This window comes from Rhyacophila brunnea, unplaced genomic scaffold (genome assembly GCF_057557595.1).
Source record: "Rhyacophila brunnea isolate RB1 unplaced genomic scaffold, BYU_Rbru_1.0 scaffold_4, whole genome shotgun sequence".
Classification (NCBI taxonomy): domain Eukaryota; kingdom Metazoa; phylum Arthropoda; class Insecta; order Trichoptera; family Rhyacophilidae; genus Rhyacophila; species Rhyacophila brunnea.
Window position 1 is genome coordinate 10,354,676 of NW_028233068.1, and position 21,909 is coordinate 10,376,584.

Genomic DNA, 21,909 nt, shown 5'->3' on the forward strand with positions numbered 1-21,909 from the left:
ACAGCCTACCTCCACCCTTCGCTACTGATATCTATAGATCAGTGTTTCCCAACCTTATTTCTGCCAAGCCCCACTTTAACGCTTCAAAAATCTCCATGTCCCCCCTATCAAAATTTTATAGTTACTTTGTTACTTAGATATTTACCCAATTCCGAAAAAAATGAATTGATTCAAATAAAAGATGCACATAGGCAATACTATTTTACAACGTTTTTCTTACCTCTTATTCTTATTTGTCCGGTGGTTCTATGTCTGGTACAAATCTTGCAATCGATTGTTAACTAACTTACCGACTAGCTAGACATTGGAAACTTTTACAATATATCAGAACACGGCGCCAATGATTTTTTTTAATACTTTTAGCCATCTTTAAGTAGAATTGAATTCATTTTTCGACACCATTATTGGTTGCTAAGGTTGCAAGTTGTTTTTCAGTTTGTGTGTGAGTCAGGGTATGGACCTAATAGGTTGAGCAAGTGGCTGATATCCATTTCTCGTAAAAAACAAAATCTGTTAATACAAACCTCTACTCTGTGGAGGCCCATATGATCCTATTAGGATCGGACATGGTCAAAAAAAGGGAGCAACTAAATTGTTAATATAATATACGTGCGTTACTATGGAAATCAATATATTATGACATGTCAAGTACAAATTTTTTTGATCATTTAAGCTAGTCAAGTGAAGTTTATATGGTTCATCAGAATTTAAAAACGTGGTAGGTATATGAAAAGTTCTTTTTATCTTGTAATTATTTAATTTAACTTTCGTAAGTAAATACATTTATGTATAGATATTACGGTGCATGTACAAGTCGGAAGAAAATTAGTACGATCTTTGTGCTATAAGTTCGTCTTCAAATGATTTTCATGATAAAATTTTGCCCCCCAAAACATTCAAATTGCCCCCCAGTGGGGCGTAGGCCCCATGTCAGGAATCACTGCTATAGATAGACAAAGATTGAAAAAGCTGATGCTACAAAATATATCTTAATATTTTATTCAAAGCGCCATATTTGTATGATAACAGCTGATAATGCTTTAATCTTGATCTCAATGTACCTAGCACGATCGAAGTGCAGACGTTTATTAATTAATTTATTGAAATCATTAAATTTTATCAACTCACGATGCGAGCTGCGAGTTTAGTCATGGTTAGCAACTCTTTCTGTTGGCATTGTTTTGTTGGAGAGTGTTTCCTTTATAAAATTTAATATACAAATAAGTGTCTAGATTTAGACGTGAAAGTTAATATTTCAAGACCTAATAGGAAGTGTTTTTAATAATATAATATTAATGATTAATAAATATTATTAATCATCAATCGGTAAGTATCATACTTTGTTTTCAATTGAAAGCTAAAGGCCACAAGGTGCTGCATCTTGTAAGGAGGTTGGGAGTGTAAATAATAATAATAGGTAGGTATGTAGTTTACTTCCAAAGAGGGAGGACGGTTTATAATCTCTTTGTTTACTTCAAACAACTATTAAAAAACATTGTTTATACGTATATTATAAATGTTTTAACAATTCACAGATTATTAAATAAAATTCATATAGGCTATACCTACTCCAATACACTAGGTACCTACATTTTGAAGCTGGATTTTAAATGTGTGAGTGACGAGTGTCCTACGAAAATGAAGCACACATTATAGACGTTCAGTAGTGTATGTTGCAACCTTCAAATACACCAATATTGAATGAGCGTCAGTGCATAAACCGAGTTGTCAGTACGATGGACAAGCTTAGAATGACGTATTTTTTAAAAAAATATATTTATTAAGGAAACAAACAGTTACATATTGATTACAAAAATTTAAAATATAATAATGAAAAGTTATTGCAACCAGCAAAGTTTCTTACGTGTTTAAGTTTATGCCTTATTCTTCCACACTCGTGATCGGTTGCCCGTTACTCCACAGTCCACACTAGTTAGGTATTTCAGTTCCCATTAAATCTGTGTTCCTTGAATTCACCGGACATTTTTATAATATAACAAAAGTACTTATCTACCTTGATATAATCAATCAATACGATTTTTGCTTTTTTACGAGAAATGCATGTTAGCCACTTACTCAACCTATTAGGTCTATACTTTGACTACAAACACACATTGAAAAACAATAGGTATATGTATATATTTGTCAGATCCACCTGGAACCCACGACATTATAAGCCGACGATTTAGCTTCTCGGCCATCGTGGGCATTTCTCAAATAGTTAATTTAAAACTAACTTTAATGAATCGTTTTTTTATATAATTCTACACCCGAAGCGCAACGCAGGTGTTATCTACCTGATTCCAAATGAATCCAATTGGAATCTAGCAAGAATCATTCCAGTTTGCGACAATTTGCTGCAAATTGCAGCACCGTGTTTCTAGGCCTCCTCGAGTGAAAGGTCCGATTGAGCCAAATGGTCCAATCGCCCTAAGACCAAGTCTAGAGTCAGACAAGATCCACCATGGAGCTGCGTTGCAAATTGCAGTGCAATGTGGTTTGGTTGTAAAACGAACGTTCTAGTATTATATTGTCGGTTTTAATTTTATTTCTTCTATAAGCAATGAATAAAATATAGGTAAGTATAAATAACAGTGAAGGATACTAAACTATAATAATGTAGTGTATCATTGCTGACTCAAGTAGAAAGCCGATACATTCACAACGACTGGTCCTACTTTTTCCGCCCCTCCCATTGTTGTCTAAGGATGACCTGTGAGTGAGAGTGCTCATACTGATGCGTCTGTCGTGTTCACACAGGGAATGGTTTGATTTGAATAGATAAGTTATATGATAAATAATACACTAGCATTAACACACCTTCTACATTTTTTTTGGAAATCGATATTACCACCAGTTTTTGTGTGAAGGACTAGTCTGACTTTGACAGTTGATGAATAACAGGAATGTATATTATTTAGAAATAGCACTGATAGTTAATAGATATATTTGATTTGAGTTTTTTTATAATTCAATTTGTTACAAGAAAGGGCGAATCAACATGTCAAGCAATCTGGAATCTGATTTTGACAGCTGAAAAGTGGACCACTCATTCTGCAAAAAGTTATGCTCAGGCTTTATTAATCTAAAAATGGCGGTGAGTGTACTGATTTCACTCTCTAGACATGATGCGGAGCAACAACTTTCTAACGATAAATGGAGGGTGGCTACTTTTGTGATGACTGATGACATAAATGCACTTTATTTACCTACATACCTACATACATACATATCACATAATAGCTAATAATACCTATCACATAAAATAATACATGGGTTGGTAGGTACCTATCTCATATTTACAATATTATTGTGTTGGACTACCTATGCTAATAAATCTATGTTTGTGTTTATGGTCATCGGTCACCATCATAGATAATGTACGTAAACAGTCACTGTTATAATATCTATGCTCATTGTCACTGTCTATCTATAACTGTCACTCTGACAGTTAAGTAGTTAACATGAAGAGTTAAATGTTAAAATTTCGTTATACCTATTATACAGCAAAAATATTTTTATTGATAAAGGATGATTGATTAGAATGGGTGAGTGGGTGGGGAATGGAACTAGGTACTATGTTATGTTCAGAGTTATGGTTATATTTTGATTAGTCTCATCATGTAAACTTAGCATAACTTTGTTGTGAATAATATTGTATTCATTTTCAGATTTCAGAACTCGAGAAGGAGGGCGTCACAATGAAATTTACGAGTTGATATTAATGTTTTGAGAATCAACATATTTTATTTATATCAATAAAATACTATATCAATCCCATATTATTTATTATCTATAATCGAAATGACGTGATACTTGGGATAATATAAAGTGTTAAAATTTTATAATAAACACTCGATTCGGTTGTTAATACCTAAGTGGTGGTAAGATTTAAAATAATAAACCTTGGCATCAGGAAAACAAAATGTGGAAGATTAACAGAGAACTTCTGCCTATAAAGGCGCATTACTTCTTCTTTTTCGCTGGTAAGTTTATGTTTATAATATAAAATATTAATAATTTATTACTTACTAAGTATGTTAGAAATAATGAACACTTAAATATGTTACTTTAATATACCTATTTCCACAATTGAAGGCACCCTCTGAAGTGGCACATATTTCGTATATTGAGCTAAGTATAGAACAATGATAAGTAGATCCCTGCAAACGTTTTAATGTATCAAAAAGGTTTATCCTTCACACCTAGATGGTGCTGTAAGGTTTTGAAAACTGCTTAATCCAAGAACAACGATAAGCAGAACAAAGATGGCGGATGTTAGTGGTGTGAGCTTGTCATCTAGTGGCATAAATCAATTAAATAGAGGCAGAAAAAAGGAGGATTCTATGAAGTCTAGAAGTATAGAAGTCTATGTTTCGACCATGTCCGATCCTAATATGATCATACGGGCCTTCACAGAGTGGAGGTGTGTATTAACAGATTTTTGTTTTTACGAGAAATGGATGTCAGCCACTATACCAACCAGCCAGTCTATGCTTTCTATATTAATAATATTATAATATCAATACTTCAATAAAAAATATTATTTTCCTATAAGTAAAAATGTTTGTGGTCACGGTGTCCCCTACGCCAGGTAAGTAACCCACGATGGTCGCGTGGATTAAGCGCCGGTCTATAGTGTCGAGGGTCCCAGGTTCGAATCCTGGGTCTGGCAAGTTCACATATTGTTTTTTAATTTGTGCATGAGTCAGCGTATGGGCCTAATACGTTGAGCAAGTGGCTGACATCCATTTCTCGTAAAAATAAAATCTGTTAATACAAACCTCCACTCTGTGGAGGCCCATATGATTCTATTAGGATCGGACATGGTCAAAAGAAAAGAAGAAGAAAAATGTTTGATCAAATGTTTTTCTTCATTCCTCAAATGTGCCCCTTATCTTTCTTCTGGGGTGCCTTCACTTGTATTTACTAGAAAACCGTTTTCGTCCTTAAGACTTTTTCAGTAATTGGTATTTTTTATGTGTTTTATTTTCAACGATAAACTGGTCTTGTAGTAAATACAATTGTGGAAATAAGTATACAAATAAGACAAAGTGTTTGTTATTTCTACTTTGTGACAGGTCGATGGAAAGATGTAAAGGAGTATACTACTTAATATCTCTGAAAGTGTCAAGTTGTTGAAAAATTCGCTGAATTCAATCTGATGATCTTTAAGCTGCCAGGCCATGGCGATCCACACATTGCAGCTATTTTATGTATCTTATCTCTTTTCAGCCCTCGGTCCTGTACTTCCACAGTTGTCAGTGTTTGGAAAGCAGATGGGGGTCCCCCCGCACATAATGGGAATAATAACCGCCATACTGCCTCTACTGTGGGCAGCCGCTAAAGCGGGCTTCGGATATCTGGCTGATTATTTTCAGGTAAATTACAAACAGATGAAGATAGGTTCTGGCTCTGAGAGAAGTTCTGGTAGGCCTACAAGTCCTAGATGCATTTTCTTTAGCTATTTTTTTTTTATTACAATTCATGAACAGCGCATATATAGATTTAATATAATTTGATATCACAGAAATTTGAATTTGTTGAATGAGATCATAATTATGCAATAATTCCTGACGGCTAGTTGTGTTGTGTTTATTTCATTTTTACTGTTTTTTCAATATTCATGTATAACTGAATTTTGAGCCTATTGGCTCAATGGTGGAGGGGAACAAAAAATGTACAAATTTATCGGTGAATAGAATATGACTTCTTCTTTTAAACCACGATCTCATGACTGAGGATCGTGACCCGGATGATTGGGCTGTCGAAAAACCTTCTCAACGGATTGGCCCCAATACTCTCGAGTCTCGGCATTCTATGACACACAAGGCCTGTGTCAGTTGAAGACCCGTGTCACTCATGAATTTGTTCAATAATCTGGGGCATCTAATATATGCTTCAGTATTCTGACCCAGCATGTCTGACAAGACAGCATGGATGACGTGAACGGACACTAACTATCTTATAATTATGACCGTAAAGTCACGCGTATTCGATGACCACTTGTAGATGCAACAGGTCACCATAACTCATAGGTGAGCACCCGTAGTTATAGGTGCCAGCAAGGTATTCATCGCTATACTCAATGTTTAGAGTGTCTGGGTATGGAGAATGTACCCAGAAAAGTACGGGGGTTGTAACTTAAAGTAATAAGCGAGGTAAATGTGGAATTCGGTGGCACCTGCTAGATTTTGTGAACTCCGCGCCCCCTCTCGGTGCCTTACAAAATCAATAATAAATTATTATGCATAATTTTTCGGAGTGGATCCTTTCTCGCATACCACTTTTCTGAGTGCGAGCTTGTCGCATTGGTCAGGCTGGACCGATCTGCCTAAGTACAACTCGCGAGTCGAGAACTACAAGGTTCTAATTGTTTATTTTCGAGAAACAGAAGTAACAATGAGGCAGCTTACAATACTACTTCATTGTTAGGTTTGTTTTGTCTAAACAATTAAAGCTTAGGCTCGCTAACTGTCTAGTTCGAACATTTGATATTCAACGATACGGTGTGTTCCTATACGATGTTATAATTTTAATAGAATTAATAATTACTCCTAAATATGATAAAAAACAGTTTCTTCTTGATGGCTAAGATTAGATTTTATCTATATTTAACAATTTTATCTTATCTTTAATTGACAAATAATATATTCCTAGTAGTAATAATTAAAAAATAAATAATTAATTTAGTACATATCTGTAGTGAAAAATGTGTGGTGGCCCATTATATAAATAGCTTCTAAAAAAACATTATTTATTTCATAATAGATCAGATTATTGTGAATGGAATTTATATAATATAATAATATGTGGTCAATCTATATAACTAATCTATATAATCTATATGACAACAAAATTGATAATTTCGAAATAAATATACAGTTTTACTACAACCCTCTCTACGTCCCCCTACTCTAGCAGTATTTCTAGGGTAGAATGGGCAGAGATATGGCAAGTCTGTCTGGCCATGGCGACTTGATATCTAACAGGGAAAATTTAGCTTTCAAAGGTTTTGCAACATAATAAAGTTTAGTGCGCACTATTTATATCGGATCTTCGCAGCCTACCTGCACCCCTCACGAATCACGAACACTCTAGTGCAGACCAGTTCTTGGGAAGTTGCTCCTGGGACACTAACCTAACTTAACCCAACATTCTTTATGTCATGGTATACGCCTGCATTACGGGTGTGGAGACGTGGTGGGTGGTGAAGGGATAAAGTATTATTTATAGTTCTGCCACTACACACATGTGCGAAGTACCTAACACTATTGTTGTGAAAATAAATTTAAAAAATTCTGTACAGGCTTACCACTGGTTTGAAAAATTATACTGAAATATAGTGGGTTGCAGTGGCGCACCCAGGATTTAATATTGGGGGGGGGCCCAAGGAGGATAATGTCAATTAGTCCCATAGGATCTTTTTCTTCTTCACAGCCTAATTTCTCGTTTATCGGCCTTTTGTCTATTGCACTCGGTGTACCTACACCATGGTCCCCACATCCTGAAACGGGCCCTCAGGCTAGGATATTTGGCGGGCTCCCTACCTACCGCCAAGATTAAAGGCAGTGTGAAACACTACATTAACGTTTTTCAAATTGTGTTTTAGTTCAAATTAAGGATACTTATACAGTGAATTATTGGCGATTTTTAATACATCTACTTTAATAATGGAGCTGTCGAGTATCGACACATAATAATCAAAAAATATATTGCACAATTATATAATTGAAACTGTTCATGGCCATGAAGTATAATAGCGCCTTTTTTAAATAGATTTTTTTTTGCTATTAAAGCTAATTTATGATGTGTGTTTATCTCACTTATCTGGTCAACCCGACACGCCGGGCCCCCCACAGTCCGGGCCCACAGGCTAGACCCCTGTCAGCCCTCCCCAGCCATGACCTACACCACTCCAGAATTCGGGTGGACACCGAGAATTTTTTGACAGTTCCATTAGGGATTGGGTTTCTAAAAAAACCTGACATTCGTGGTTCGAAATTTTTGTGTTAGAAATTGAAATCTAAGAAATTTTTCTAAAAAGGGTGCTGCTGAAGAATTACAAATCATTTTTTTGCCGTGTTTTTATTTGTCTAAGCCCAAAGGTATGGTTTAACGGCTTTTAATTTCAATGTTTAAAATCATTCTGATAATTTTGGGGGGTGCCAGGGCCCCTTGGCATTATTTAGCATAAAAAAATACCTATAACCCCAAATTTTCACCCTCCTACACCCACCCTCCCATTTTTTAATCGCGATTTTATTATTTTTGTATGAACAAATTTAATCGTCGTTCGTATTTCAAACAGAACGAAATTATTTATGTTGTTGAATGACAGATGGCACTACGTCCGAGAAGAATTCAAGAGAAGCGTCGCGTCATTTTGACATTTCATTCGGCATATCACAACGCAGTGCGTGCAAAATTTTGTACGATTTATTTTAATTTATCTATTTTTATGTGCGTGTATTACAAACAAACAAACAAAAAGTGTAAAGCAACAAACATGCGAAATAGTAGGGCAGAAAGAACAGACGAACAAATCCAACAAGACAACAAAAACGTGCGTGTAAACATGTCGCAATTGCGTGCACCCCAATCACAAGAGGCACGAGCTGAACGAAATCAACAACGACAATTGGAACGGAGCCAAGCGCGCCGGTTCGTAGTTAACACATGCAGAGCAAATGACCGACAACATCAACAAGTACATCGAATATTTACATCCGCTTCGTTCCTTCGTTTCGCATTCGAGTACGAGCCAGATATTGAATATTCCGCTCATCCAAAAGTGCTGATTGGTGCTATGGACAAAGAATGTCCCCATTGTCATGCGCTCAAATTCAAACATGAGTCAGCCGGGATGTGTTGCGCATCAGGAAAAGTGCAACTACCAGAAATTGAGATACCACCAGAACCATTGAACGGCTTGCTCATCGGCACGGTTCCAGATTCAAACCTGTTCCTGAAGTCCATTCGCACTTTCAATCCATGCTTCCAAATGACTTCGTTCGGAGCAACAGAAATAGTTCACAATATTGCGGCAAATGGTCAACAATTCCATTCTACGTTCAAAATCAAAGGCCAAGTATACCACAAAGTAGGCTCATTGCTGCCAATGCCAAACGAACCACATAAATTTTTACAAATCTACTTCATGGGCGGTGAGGACATCAATCATGTGGATGCACGTTGTGGCTACAATAGCCTCAATTCGCGTAATGCCAGGCGCATCGTCGGCGAACTACACGCCCTGTTGAATGAGCACAATGAATTATTGAAATTCTTCAAAGCACACATGCACGAATTGCAAAGTGACAATCACGCTATTGTCATCAATCCTGATAAAACACCAGCTGGAGAGCACGTGCGTCGATTCAATGCACATGTTGTTGACGATATTGCTGGAATCATGGTTGGCGACCGCACATCGACGCGAGAAATCGTGATTCAAAGAAGAAACAATAATGTGGAGTTCATCGCTGACACACACCGTTCATACGACGCTCTCCAATATCCGCTAATTTTCTGGAAGGGACAAGACGGATATTGCATAAACATTAAAAAACGAGATCCTGTCACAGGTAATTCATTCATTATGAACATCATTACTCATTTTGAATTGAGAAAATGAATGGTTGATGTTTTTTTGTTTTTATCGGCGGTCATCGTCTACAGCGCTCTATTTCTCTTTCTGTCATAGATCCCATCCCCACACACTTACGATACATTCGTTATTTTTTTATTTAACAACCAAAATATTCACTAGAAATAATTTATATGGCAGAACAACGTTTGCCGGGTCAGCTAGTATATTATAATATATAAAGATAAACATCAAAATTTGTTATATTACTTACTGTTTTAGTTATTAATTCGAAAGTGACATTTTGAAACTGAATTCAACACAAGTCATGCAACACGCTTGACAGCTTAGAGGCAAGATACGGGCTACTACAGGTTAAATCAGGGCGGGCCGCATGTGGCCCATCGGGTATTTTTCTGCGGCCCGCCATCATTAATTGTACTTCTGATTACGAATAACTTTTTTATATATTTTTTTAAAAAATATTGACAATAGATTAAAATTTGAAGAATTTGTTGTTTCGTAAATGTATTATCTCAGTACGTCTTCCTTGCGTCTCGTCTCACACTATGTAACCACTATTTTCTACGTTGGACATCGTGACACATTTAAATACTTTTAACTCCGCGTTGCAAGGAAAAAAAATATATGCCCATGATATGGTAAAAAGTTTAAATGGATTTAAATTAAAACTCATGTTATTCCTTCGACAAATATCAAATAACAACGTGGACCACTTTCCAACTTTGAAGTTGCTGAATATGCCAGAATATAAATTTGAAGAATATGGACGATTTTTCACAAAGATTTGGTGACTTCCGAAAAATTGAGACAAGTTTAGCAATAGTACGCGATCCATTTTCAATAGATATTCATAGTGTACCGACAGAGCTACAACTTATTGATCTGCAGTGTGACACTGATTTAAGAGAATTGCATCGTCATGAAGAAATCTCCAAATTTTACAATGCCCTTAATTCAGACAAATTCGGCCAACTTAAAGATTACGCAAGAAAAATGTTTGTTATTTTTGGATCAACCTATAAATGTGAACAAACATTTTCGATCATGAACCTCAATAAAAATTCTTTACGATCAAATATCTCCGATATTCACAAGCAGTTTTGAGAATATCAACTACAAAATTAACACCCGAATTAAAAAAAAATGTACAACAGTTTCATTCTTCTCATTAATTTTTTTGTAATGTTTATTTTTCGTGATAATAAATAGTGTATGTGCAAGTAAAATGGTATTGTACTTGCGGCCCGCCACTCATTTTGAATTTTTGAATTTGGCCCTCCATCCAAAAAGTTTGCCGCCCTCTGGGTTAAATTCTGCAACGTTCAGATACGGGAAATTACTAAAATGGCTGTATCATTTTTGTTAAGATAACTACAGATACAGGAATTTCGCAGTCGATGGGCAGTACAGTACTCACTCAGTAATCCGCCACTCCAAAAACGAGACAAGTGTCCAATCAGTGAAAGCGGCGGATTATAGTGCATATATACAAAATATGGTAAAAATCAAAACAGGTATTTCGTAAAAATAGTTTTTTTTTGAGAAATTTGTACTAGCAAATTACGGTTTTATTTATAATTAAAATCAAGTATTTACTAAATTATACATATTTGTAAACTAAGTTTATTAACTAAATATTAAACAGTAAATCACTTAACGCAACCAGTTGTTCAGTGAGGCAGATATTAGGATTCCTGGCTTTCCCTATGACCAAAAGCTTCATTTTGTGTGTCCCGGTTGCATTGGAGCACGGCATAATTGTGATGCAGTTCTTGGACACTTTCCTCCCTGGTACATTACTTTCTTCACGATGAACGTACGTTTTACGAAGGAGAAGTTTCCAAAATAAACCCGTCTCATCTGCATTGTATAAATGTATGCGGCGGACTACTGAATTTGAGAATCGAATTCCGGCGAATTATAGAGCTTGATTTTGTGCTTTTAACCAGTAAAAATAACAGCGGATTATAGTAGTTATCGGATAATCGAGCGGCGGATTACTGAGTGTGTACTGTATAACAAAAAGTCATTTTCGTCATATATGTCTTAACATTAGACCATCGATATGATGTTGAGGCTTTGATTATTTATGTGTGATTTGAAATTTGTCGACAGGCCCAGCGAAAGATAATCTTTATAGGCTTGATAGTTGTCATGATGGGCTCCTACTGCAGTTTGTATTTTCTTCCCGAGCCGCCTTACGTACCTGAAACCTCCACGAGGATCCTAAATTTCACCAATGAAGCTGGCTTTATCAAAATTAGATCACTCACAAATTGTTCGGTAAGTACTCATAACATATAAAAATTGGTCTTGAAAAGTTGTTGTGGCAACACAAACATAGAACTACAAAACCAACTCACCCTGCACCACAAACATAGAACTACCAAACCAACTCACCCTGCACCACACTCAGTCTTAATCGAGCGCAGTTACCCAAAAACTGCGGTCAAACGCACTTAAATATGTTTATACTTAGTTTAAATTGACTTATTTAATTATATATGCCGTGTGTCATTTATGTAAAATTAATTCCTTATGAACTAGTTAATCATTATATTCAATGTAATCACCATTGATGGCTTGACAAACCCATGATTGGTCCGAGCCTATCCTTCATCTTCCCACATTCTGCGCCAGTGTCCAACTTCTAAATTTTCAGCCTGCCAGTTACCTGGTAATATGGGAAAATTAATAATTTCTGCATTGGCAGTGTTGAATGCATTGTTTGTAAATAAAATAATAAAATTACCTGCTTGGTTTACTTACTTGCGTACTAATTCCCGTTGTGTACAACTTATTATTGTACATGAATAGGTACCGACATTTTTATTTCAGTAAATAAATTTCAGAACCCAAGTGAGGGTAGTTATGCCAGATGCAGCCAGTCAACAATTCGGGCACAAATGAATTATATTGTGTTGAACATGATATTATGTTCAACCACATTCAACATTTTGTCTGCATGTCTCTCTTTGTTATGTCGCTCTTTTTTACAAAATTTAATAATAGCTATAATGCATTATGCAGAAAACAGCCACGCAATGGAAATTATTGACACTTTAAAAGCTGACATTCTGTGTATCATAATAATTACACTTAACACAAGTGCTATTTCTCTGTTTGTATTCTGTATGAACTGGCTCTTTTCTACATAATTACACTTAGTGTGAAATTTGCTACACCTACCTTCTCTAGTTCCTTCCACTCTTTTAGGTCCCTAGTTCTTCACTAACGTGTAATTAAACCAAACTAAAGAAATTTGTCAATCCTGTGAGTTTGCGCCCGGTCCCTATAGTTAATTTGTGCCCCTTCTGTATTATCATTTTGATTATTAACAATTAATTGGGTATGCACCCACGATGGCCGCGTGGCTTAAGCGCTGGCCTCTCGTTTCGAGGGTCCCAGGTTCGAAACCTGGGTCTGGCAAGTACACATATTGTTTTTCAATTTGTGTATGAGTCAGAGTATGGACCTAATAGGTTGAGCAAGTGGCTGACATCCATTTCTCGTAAAAATAAAAATCTGTTAATACAAACTTCCACTCTGTGGAGGCTCATATGATCCTATTAGGATCGGACATGGTCGAAAGAAGAAAAATTGGGTATGTCCATAAGCCTTTTCTCAGCTTCACTTTCATATATTTAGGCTTCATAGTTGAAGATTGTATTTAATTGGTGTTAATTTTATTTTGTTTCAGGAAAAGGAATGTCGTAATCGGGAGCATCTTTCACCAGTGACTTGCAGATGGATATGTAAATCAGAATCACCTGATGAGAACAATAATACTTCCAACGAACGGCAATTTTATTTGGACACAAACACCATGAACAATACAGGGATAGAGCCACTTTTGGTTTATACCAAAGAGTCATCATTTGAATGCAGTTTTTTAAATTTGGGTGACCGCCCAAAGAACCTCGGAAGGGACCAAGCGGGAAAATATGTTGATAACATGTCAACTGAAGCAAAAAACACAATTTTAAATAGAGTTAAAAGAAGTAATGAGTTGTATTTTAATCATAAAGATGTCATTTTAACACGATTTGCCCGGGAATTGGGTTCTAGTGTCGTTTATCGAAATGAAACAGATAAAACAGCAAGGCTGATAAATAATGAGACTGAATCAAATAGAAGTTTAAGAAACACGTCTGAGATATTTGAAAGACAATGCTTTATTAGTAATAATTGCAAAATTTTGTCATGCACAGTTGAGAATAATGAGAATCGCAGCAATAATATGTCGGCGACTGAAGACTTTCATTTGTACAGTTCCGTCTCCTTTTGGGGCTTCGTTTTACTGATGTCCATCGGAACGGTGACATTTAATGTTGCCAATAGTATCACTGATGCTGTCTGCTTTGATATATTAGGTAAAGTATTCTGATCATTAAAATACATCTTCTTCAGTTCAGTACATTTGCTATACATTGTGGATGGAGAAATTTGGGGCATCTGAGATAAACTGATTTTTTTATACACGGTACAGCAATTTCGCCGGCTGTGTTGTAATGAAAAACTGTCACAGCCGATTTGAAAATTCTTGAACAGAAATTGCTCGCCATGCTTGGCCTCGAACCATAACATTTCGGTTGACATTCAAGCGTGTAACCGTAACTGACCCAACACTGAGGTTGTGGTGAATAAAAATTTTTGAGAACATTTAGTACACACAACTTCTTCATGAGGTAGATACGGTGGAGAAGTTGTTAATGTGAATTGTTTTGATTTCGAGTTGGCTGGCCAACAGTGTAAATCGCTCTAATATTTTTATGAAAATTTCAACAATAAAAAAACTGAAATCGCTGGTTGACACTTTGATTTAGAACATTATACATTCAAAGCATCAAAAACAAACTAATACATATTATATACTTTGGTCTTTTACGTATATAAGTAACTTTGTGAGTGTACGGACAATTTTAGTGGAATGAAGATGGAATAGGTTGGAACGTATGTTATTAACACTCCCAGTTAATATGCATTTTGTCATTTTCATATTCCGGTTATTGCTAGAATCATCAATATTACTTCTAATTAAAATGTTATTATTTTCAAAATCGTTAGCATTATTCAGTAAATACATATAATTGATACGTGTCATACATTATAAATGCACATTGTGTTTAGAGTGTCGGATTCCATTACGAACAACGAACAAGTGTCAAAGAGAGATATGAAAATATGGCGTGAGATAGTATTATGCCTTGTTGGCTATAAAGAATGTATAGAAATACTCATATGATTATAATAATTAATGGCATTTTGATCACTTTTTGGTATAAAAAAATAGCAAATAATAATGATGAGACCAGTGGCGAGAAGTGGAGCTAAGCTTTTAAGATCCGACATAAATAGTGCACACTAAACATTGTCAGTAATACTTATTTGTTTTCATTGAACTAAGAATACAATTTTCAGAAAGTGCTGGTTAGTTTTTAAAAATCAACTAAACCCTGTCGAAAACAAACCCTAGCCTACTGCCACCCTTCGCCACTGGATGAAACCTTATTAGACTTATTTATGTTGCTAAAATATGCATTTTACTTTTACCTACTGTAATATTGTCAATCTTGTACGGTAAGCCAAGGTGACATCACCGGAATGGACATAATTTATTAACATCATAAAGGGAAGGTTGACATTAAAAAAAAAAAAAAATTAAATCTGGCATCTTCCATTAGTGCTCAATTACATATTATTATTTGTTAATTTGTTATGTACTGATAAAGAGATAAAACATGATTAATTGTTTATTTTCATTTTTTCAATTGAAAATTCACCATTCAATTATTCGGTATCAAATTTTAGAGTCATTCACTTGACATATTGACCTATTAATTGTTTACATTGGTGTTTTATTTCTCTCTGAACGATATGGCACGAAAACATGTGTAACAAATATGTAGATAGCAGGTGTTGCAGAATCAAAGATAATACTGCATCAGAAATGTTTTTTTATTTGTTGTGCTTATTTCCACAATTATATATCGTCACTGTTCTGGCAGAAGACACTAATTCGAAAAAATGACATATTGAGTTAGTTATACCAAAATGTTCCTTATTTCAAACTTTACCATCTGGAAACCTTCCTAATAAATAAACAGTCTTTATTTTAAAGTCATCCTTTTTACGATTGCTTAATAAACTCACATAACAGACCATTTCAAACATTTTAACAACTTCAAAGTCAAATTACTCAAAACTAGTATTCTCCAGTTAGTGTATTCTGCCAGAACAGAGACAATATTTTATACCAATGATATTCTCAATTAGTAATAAAACAGTAATTTAACAAGACAATGTTTGTACCATTTTTGTCAAAGGATAAATGGTATTGTTATAAATTGTCGAAAGGATAAAATTGCCAAAAATAGGGAAGTCGATAATTTAGGTATTTAGAGTTAACATGGGATTATGTGTTTTTATATAAATATGTATCCTAGAAAAAAAATCTAGGTCATCCGATATATAGAACATGCACACAAAGCACAAAGAAATTAGCACTATGCCTGATTTTAGAGAGCATGTTAAACTTCAAATTGCATTAATTATCACTCCATAAGATGATTTCTAGACTTACCAACTTTTGGCAGTAACCCCACAAGTCGTGGAGTTGCTGCCAAAACTTGGTAAGTCGATAATTTAGGTATTTAGAGTTAACAACGGAGTATGCATATATAAATATGTATGTTAGAAAAAATTCAAGGTCTTCCGATATATAGAACATGCTCATAAATCACAAAGAAATTATCATTATGCCTGATTTTAGAGGACATGTTAAACTTCAAATTGCAATTACTGAACACAAAACATGATTTTGAGATTTCCCAACTTTTGGCAATAGCCCCACGATTATCTCCTATATATTATTATCCTAAGAGATTTTGGAAAACGCACCATATTTTTTATTTAAATACCATTTTGTTGATTATTAAAGGAATTCACTTCAATTTTTGGAGTCCCGAATCTACTTCCATTTGAATCGGGCACAATCTGATAAAACTCGACACAATCACAGATAAAATCATTTTTAAATCGCGTTTTACATCCGTCACCATACATTTTCGCTACTTTACTGTTTATCTACTGCAAATTGATTATAATGTCGCTTAATACTTTCTGTTTAATCGAAATTTCAGAAATCAGAATTAATATTCCACAAATCTATTCAAATCTGTAAGTAGCACATTGGCGCACTATTGAGTTTTAACTAGAAATAAATACATCTTTCCTCACTAATTACTACGAAAATATAATCTAAAACCATGTCACTGCTTTTTATCTGTCAAACTTATAGACTAATGATTGTCATTTGTTTTCTTTCGCTTATTTAGTTGATGTGTCAGAATATTTTCAAATTTAGAATTTGTGAAAATCCTAGAAAACATCGAACAGTAATGTGACATTTCAAATAGCATAGACATTTCTTGCAATATTATATGCGTATTCATTGCCAATAATAATAATGGAGAATTTTAATACTACTATCAACGAATAATTTCAGATAACTATTGATAGGATATTATAATAATATGTATTACATACTACCATCATATAAAATATATTGTTATATCCTGATATATTATGTAATAGTATTATTTTTACATTTGGGTAGGTAGGTAAATGAAATTCATATGACGTGACCATCGACTGCTGGATGAAGGGTTCTGCAACGTGATTCTACTACTATCGGTTTAACGAATTTGTGATATTATACCTATTTCTATCATCCTTATCATCATCGACCTGAACCAATCCACTGCTGGATAAAGGCCTCCTTAGCCTGATTCTACTTCTTTCTGTCATTTGAATTGGTGTATTTATCAAAATCGGTGATATTATAATTGTCTACATATTCATATCGTCATCATCATTAACCAGGATCAATCCACTGATGGATGAAGGGTTCTGCAACCTGATTTTACTACTATCGGTTTAACGAATTTGTGATAGTATACCTATTTCTATCGTCCTTATCATCATTGACCTGAACCAATCCACTGCTGGATAAAGGCCTCCCTAGCCTGATTCTACTTATTTCTGTCATTTGAATTGCCGTACTTATCAAAATCGGTTATATTATATTATATATATTTATATTGCTATTATCATCATGAGCCTGAATCAATCCACTGGTGGATGAAGGCATCTCTAAGTTGTTGATATTATATTTACCCATTCATAATATCATCATTATCATCATCAACCAAGATCAATCCACTGCTGGATGAAGGTTATCAAAACCTAATTCTACTCTTCTTGGTATAAACTGCTATATTTTTTTTAATTTGTGATTTTATATACCTACCCTTTTATATCGCCATTATCGTCATCAACCTGTATTAATCCACTGCTGGATGAAGGCCTCTTTAAGCTGATTCCACATCTTTAGGTCTTATAAATAAAATTTCTATTCTTATCAGAATTGGTCTATTCCTTTCAGATATAAAAGGTATGTATTGCTTTATTATTTATCGAGATTTGTCTCGATATGAATGTCCCGCACCGGGAAACTATATTGTTTAAGGTAAATTTTTAATTCAAAATTTGATTTATTAAATATTATTCTATGGCTGCAAGCATTTATTTTTTACGCTGCTAACCTTTTTCTATTATCTAAATGGGACCCGAAAGAGATTAATATTCACGTTGTACCTATTGAATCGCTATTTATGATAATTACATATTATATTGCTGCATATTCTAATGATTGAGATGTATAATTATTTATCATATTTAAATGCACATACCTACACATATATTGTATTAAAATTAAACTGTCAGTGGTAGCAATCGGCGATTGCCAGCTGTTCTGCTAGGCCTATCAGCCTGAGGTGGTATCAGACGATATTGTGAAGGCCAGACTCCAGAATAGAATAAGCATATTACCCCAAATTTATATTGGCGGTGACGAGTTGCAAATCGTAAAACTGATAAATCAGCGAAATGTCAAACTGTCTGAGGTGAATGAAAATCCATCCCGAAGGGAAAACTATGGTGCTGTTTATTCATACTTCACAATTATATTAATATCCAACACCGCCAAGCCGTCTGCAAGACCTAGCGAGACAGACTGGCGACCGCCAGCTGGCTCTGCTAGTTAATATTAATAAAACAATCATTCTTTAAAACCAAAGATGTTGAAAACCTCCTTCTATAGAGATAGAGCCTAAAAGTATTGTAGGTTCATTTGCAGAGAACTTTACACTACTGCTATGACATTTATTTGCTAATTTTCAGGATGTATAAAAAGACAATCTGTCACAATGAGTAGCCGAAAGTTGAAAGATTATGAAAGTAGTTGTTGTTGTTGAAAAATTATGTAAAATTAATGTTTAACTAACTGCACTCGAGTAAGTAACCACAATGAACATAAAAAATTGCTGCCGTTGCCAATGTAAGAAAATCCGAATTGTAACTGAGCGATTTTAATATTTGTGGAGTTTACCAATGTAACTATGCTTCGTGTGCTTGCAAAATAATTTAAAATGTCAACAAGAATAACGTTTAAGACTCATTTGTCCAAATTCTTTGATCAAATCATGATATGCAATTACGCTTATGAAAATTAATGTGTCCTCTTTAAACTTCCGTTACAATAAATATTACTGATGAATGCTACCATTCTTACTCACGTGATGATATTATTTTGCAGGGTCAGGTAGAATCATGAGGTATGGATCACAGCGGTTGTGGGGAACCATAGGATACGGGATTACAGCTTTGGTGTCAGGGATCGCAGTGGATGTGGTCAGCGGAGGATTGACACGGAAGACGTACTATCCTGCTTTTCTACTCGCTGCCGTGTTCACAGTGGTTGATCTCGGTTCTTGCACAAAGCTTAAGGTGAGTTAGATAGTCCAGAGAATTTTATAATGATATACAATACAGGTTACAACCAGCGGAATACAAGTGAAAGACAGATGAAAATAGGTAAGTAAGTATATTAGAAATGCGATTATATCGTAAATAATTACAAGATAAAAAGAAATTTTTATATACAACGTTTTAAAATTTTCTGTTGAATCATATAAACTTGACTTAACTTGCTTAAACGATCAAAAAAAAATATATTTGATAGAAATAATACTGAAATGTCATTTTGACACTCATATTGATTTCCATAGTAACGCACGTATATATTAATAATTTCCTAGCAACCAATAATAGTGGATTGGATTACAGATTTCTTCCGAAATATCTTGTCATACAAAACAGAATTAACTGAAAATGAATTTAATTCTACTTAAAGATGGTTAAAAGCAGGGCTTTTTTTTCCATTTAACGCGGTGGAACGGCGTTCCGGCACCTTTTTTCACGGTTTTATTTCAAAATCAATTAAACGAAAAAATATTTGCGCTTAAGTAATTACAATAATAATTCGTTAAAATGATAAAATAAGGTACAGGTGGAAGCCATTTTGAATGTTGGCGTGTTAGTGTTAGTGAAGTAACCGTATAGTTTAAATAGCAAACATGCGTATGTAACTAGCTTCATACGTATGCTGCGTATTATGATTTTGACAGTTTGACGTTTATCGCATGGCAGCATCTGCGTATATTGTTATTTACGTTTGTTTAGTCAGTTTGTGTTACGATTGCGTGTTGTGCAACTATTTTATATATTATTTAGTGCAACCCCAAGTTTAAATATGAAAAAAATTTCCTGTTACTTCTCAACCACCGGCAGCGGCGCCGATTCCGCAAATAAAAAGCTCAAAACAGAAACGATGACAGAAGATATGGAAATATCGGTACATGTAGATGTTCCTGAATCATCTCTAGCTGATCTCGGGGATCAAGGTCGAACTCAAAACGATTGGCCAGACTGCTGGTCATTAGATCAAAAAAACGATTTTTGCTCAAAAAACGAATGGTTGAACGTACACAAAATGAAACTTGGCTGCACAATTTGCAGAAACGTCGGAACTCTTGGAACTGAAACGACAATGGGAATGAAAATATCCAAAGAATGGGCCAATAATGAAATCACGTATTCTGGGAAAGAGAGGAAGCTACAATTGGGGTCACTTCGAAAAAAAATTTTCGATCACAGAGGATCTATTGCACACAAAGCAGCGTTAAAAATCATTTCTGAAGCCAAAAAAAAGCAGATTGAAAATACTTTTTTAAAATCGTTATCTCGCGAAAAAGTAATAACAGCAAACATTTTTCGAACTGCATATAAAGTAGCTAAGGAAAATCAATCATTCAATATGTTTGAAAGTGAAATTAATCTCCAAGAACTAAATGGGATCGAAATGGGTCATATTCTCCATTCCACTAGTTAACATTGTAAATCATATATGTGATGAAATGAGAAAAAATGTTTTCAAAGAAATTGTTCAATCGAAAAATATAATTTCTTTGATAATTGATGAGTCTACCAATATAAGCCAAAAAACCACCCTCATTGTGTATGTTCGATGCTGTGTCGAAAGTGTTGGAATGAATTCACCAATTAATTTGTTTTTGGATTTGATTGAACTTAAAGACGTAACGTGTAACTCGTGGGACCACCCTTGACACTTTTCGATCCTTCAAAATATGTTGATAGGTGGTTACTTAAAGGAAGACATTCGGCCTTAGACTCTAACACTAAGAAAAGGAATCGAGATGATGTATCAGACGAGAATTGGAAAAAACTTTGGAAATCACTCTAAACTTTTATTCAAGTTCATAAATAAATACATTACATATGTATTTACAATTATATTTTAAAGTTAGTCTTATTTAGTCTTATTTGTACAATATATTTCAAATATAATGTATGTATTTTATTGTTTCTGTAGCTTTGTTTTGACTAAAATAAAAAATTATCGTAAAAATCAACCTTTTTTTGTTCGCTTCGTGGCATAGCTCCTTTAAATTTCATTTAAGTGACATTTGAATATAATTTTATTTAGTAAAAAGCTTGACATGAAGTGAGTTCCGGCACCTTTTTTTTTTTTAAAAAAAGCCCTGGTTAAAAGTATTAAAAAAATGCATTGGCATCGTGTTCTGATATATTCTAAAAGTTTAAAATGTCTAGCTAGTCGGGAAGTTAATTAAAAATCGATTGCAAGATTTGTACCAGATAAACAACCACCCGACAAATAAGAATACGACCTAATAAAAACGTTGTAAAATAATATAATATGTATAATATAAAATTCTGAATGATTAAAAAACAGGTTGAGCATGTTATGTAGGTGCTTGTCAGTATCAAGTTGTACCTATCAAATCAAATTAATATTCTTATTGAATCTAATCAAATTGGAACATTACTGCCTGTAATGCTCCACGAACAATGTA

At 34.5% G+C, this 21,909-nt stretch overlaps 1 protein-coding gene across 1 annotated transcript in view; it reads left to right on the forward strand.

Moving 5' to 3' along the window:
• The first annotated feature begins 3,446 nt into the window (after positions 1–3,446).
• The window catches only part of LOC147066853 (major facilitator superfamily domain-containing protein 6), a 28,088-nt gene continuing 9,625 nt past the window's right edge, over positions 3,447–21,909 (forward strand). Inside the window, exons 1-6 of the mRNA XM_085954022.1 lie at positions 3,447–3,548; positions 3,672–3,986; positions 5,236–5,381; positions 11,729–11,896; positions 13,314–13,986; positions 19,272–19,462. Of these exons, the coding sequence (XP_085810148.1) occupies positions 3,926–3,986; positions 5,236–5,381; positions 11,729–11,896; positions 13,314–13,986; positions 19,272–19,462 (1,239 nt within the window). The 5' untranslated portion in view covers positions 3,447–3,548; positions 3,672–3,925. The remainder of the gene's footprint in view (positions 3,549–3,671; positions 3,987–5,235; positions 5,382–11,728; positions 11,897–13,313; positions 13,987–19,271; positions 19,463–21,909) is intronic.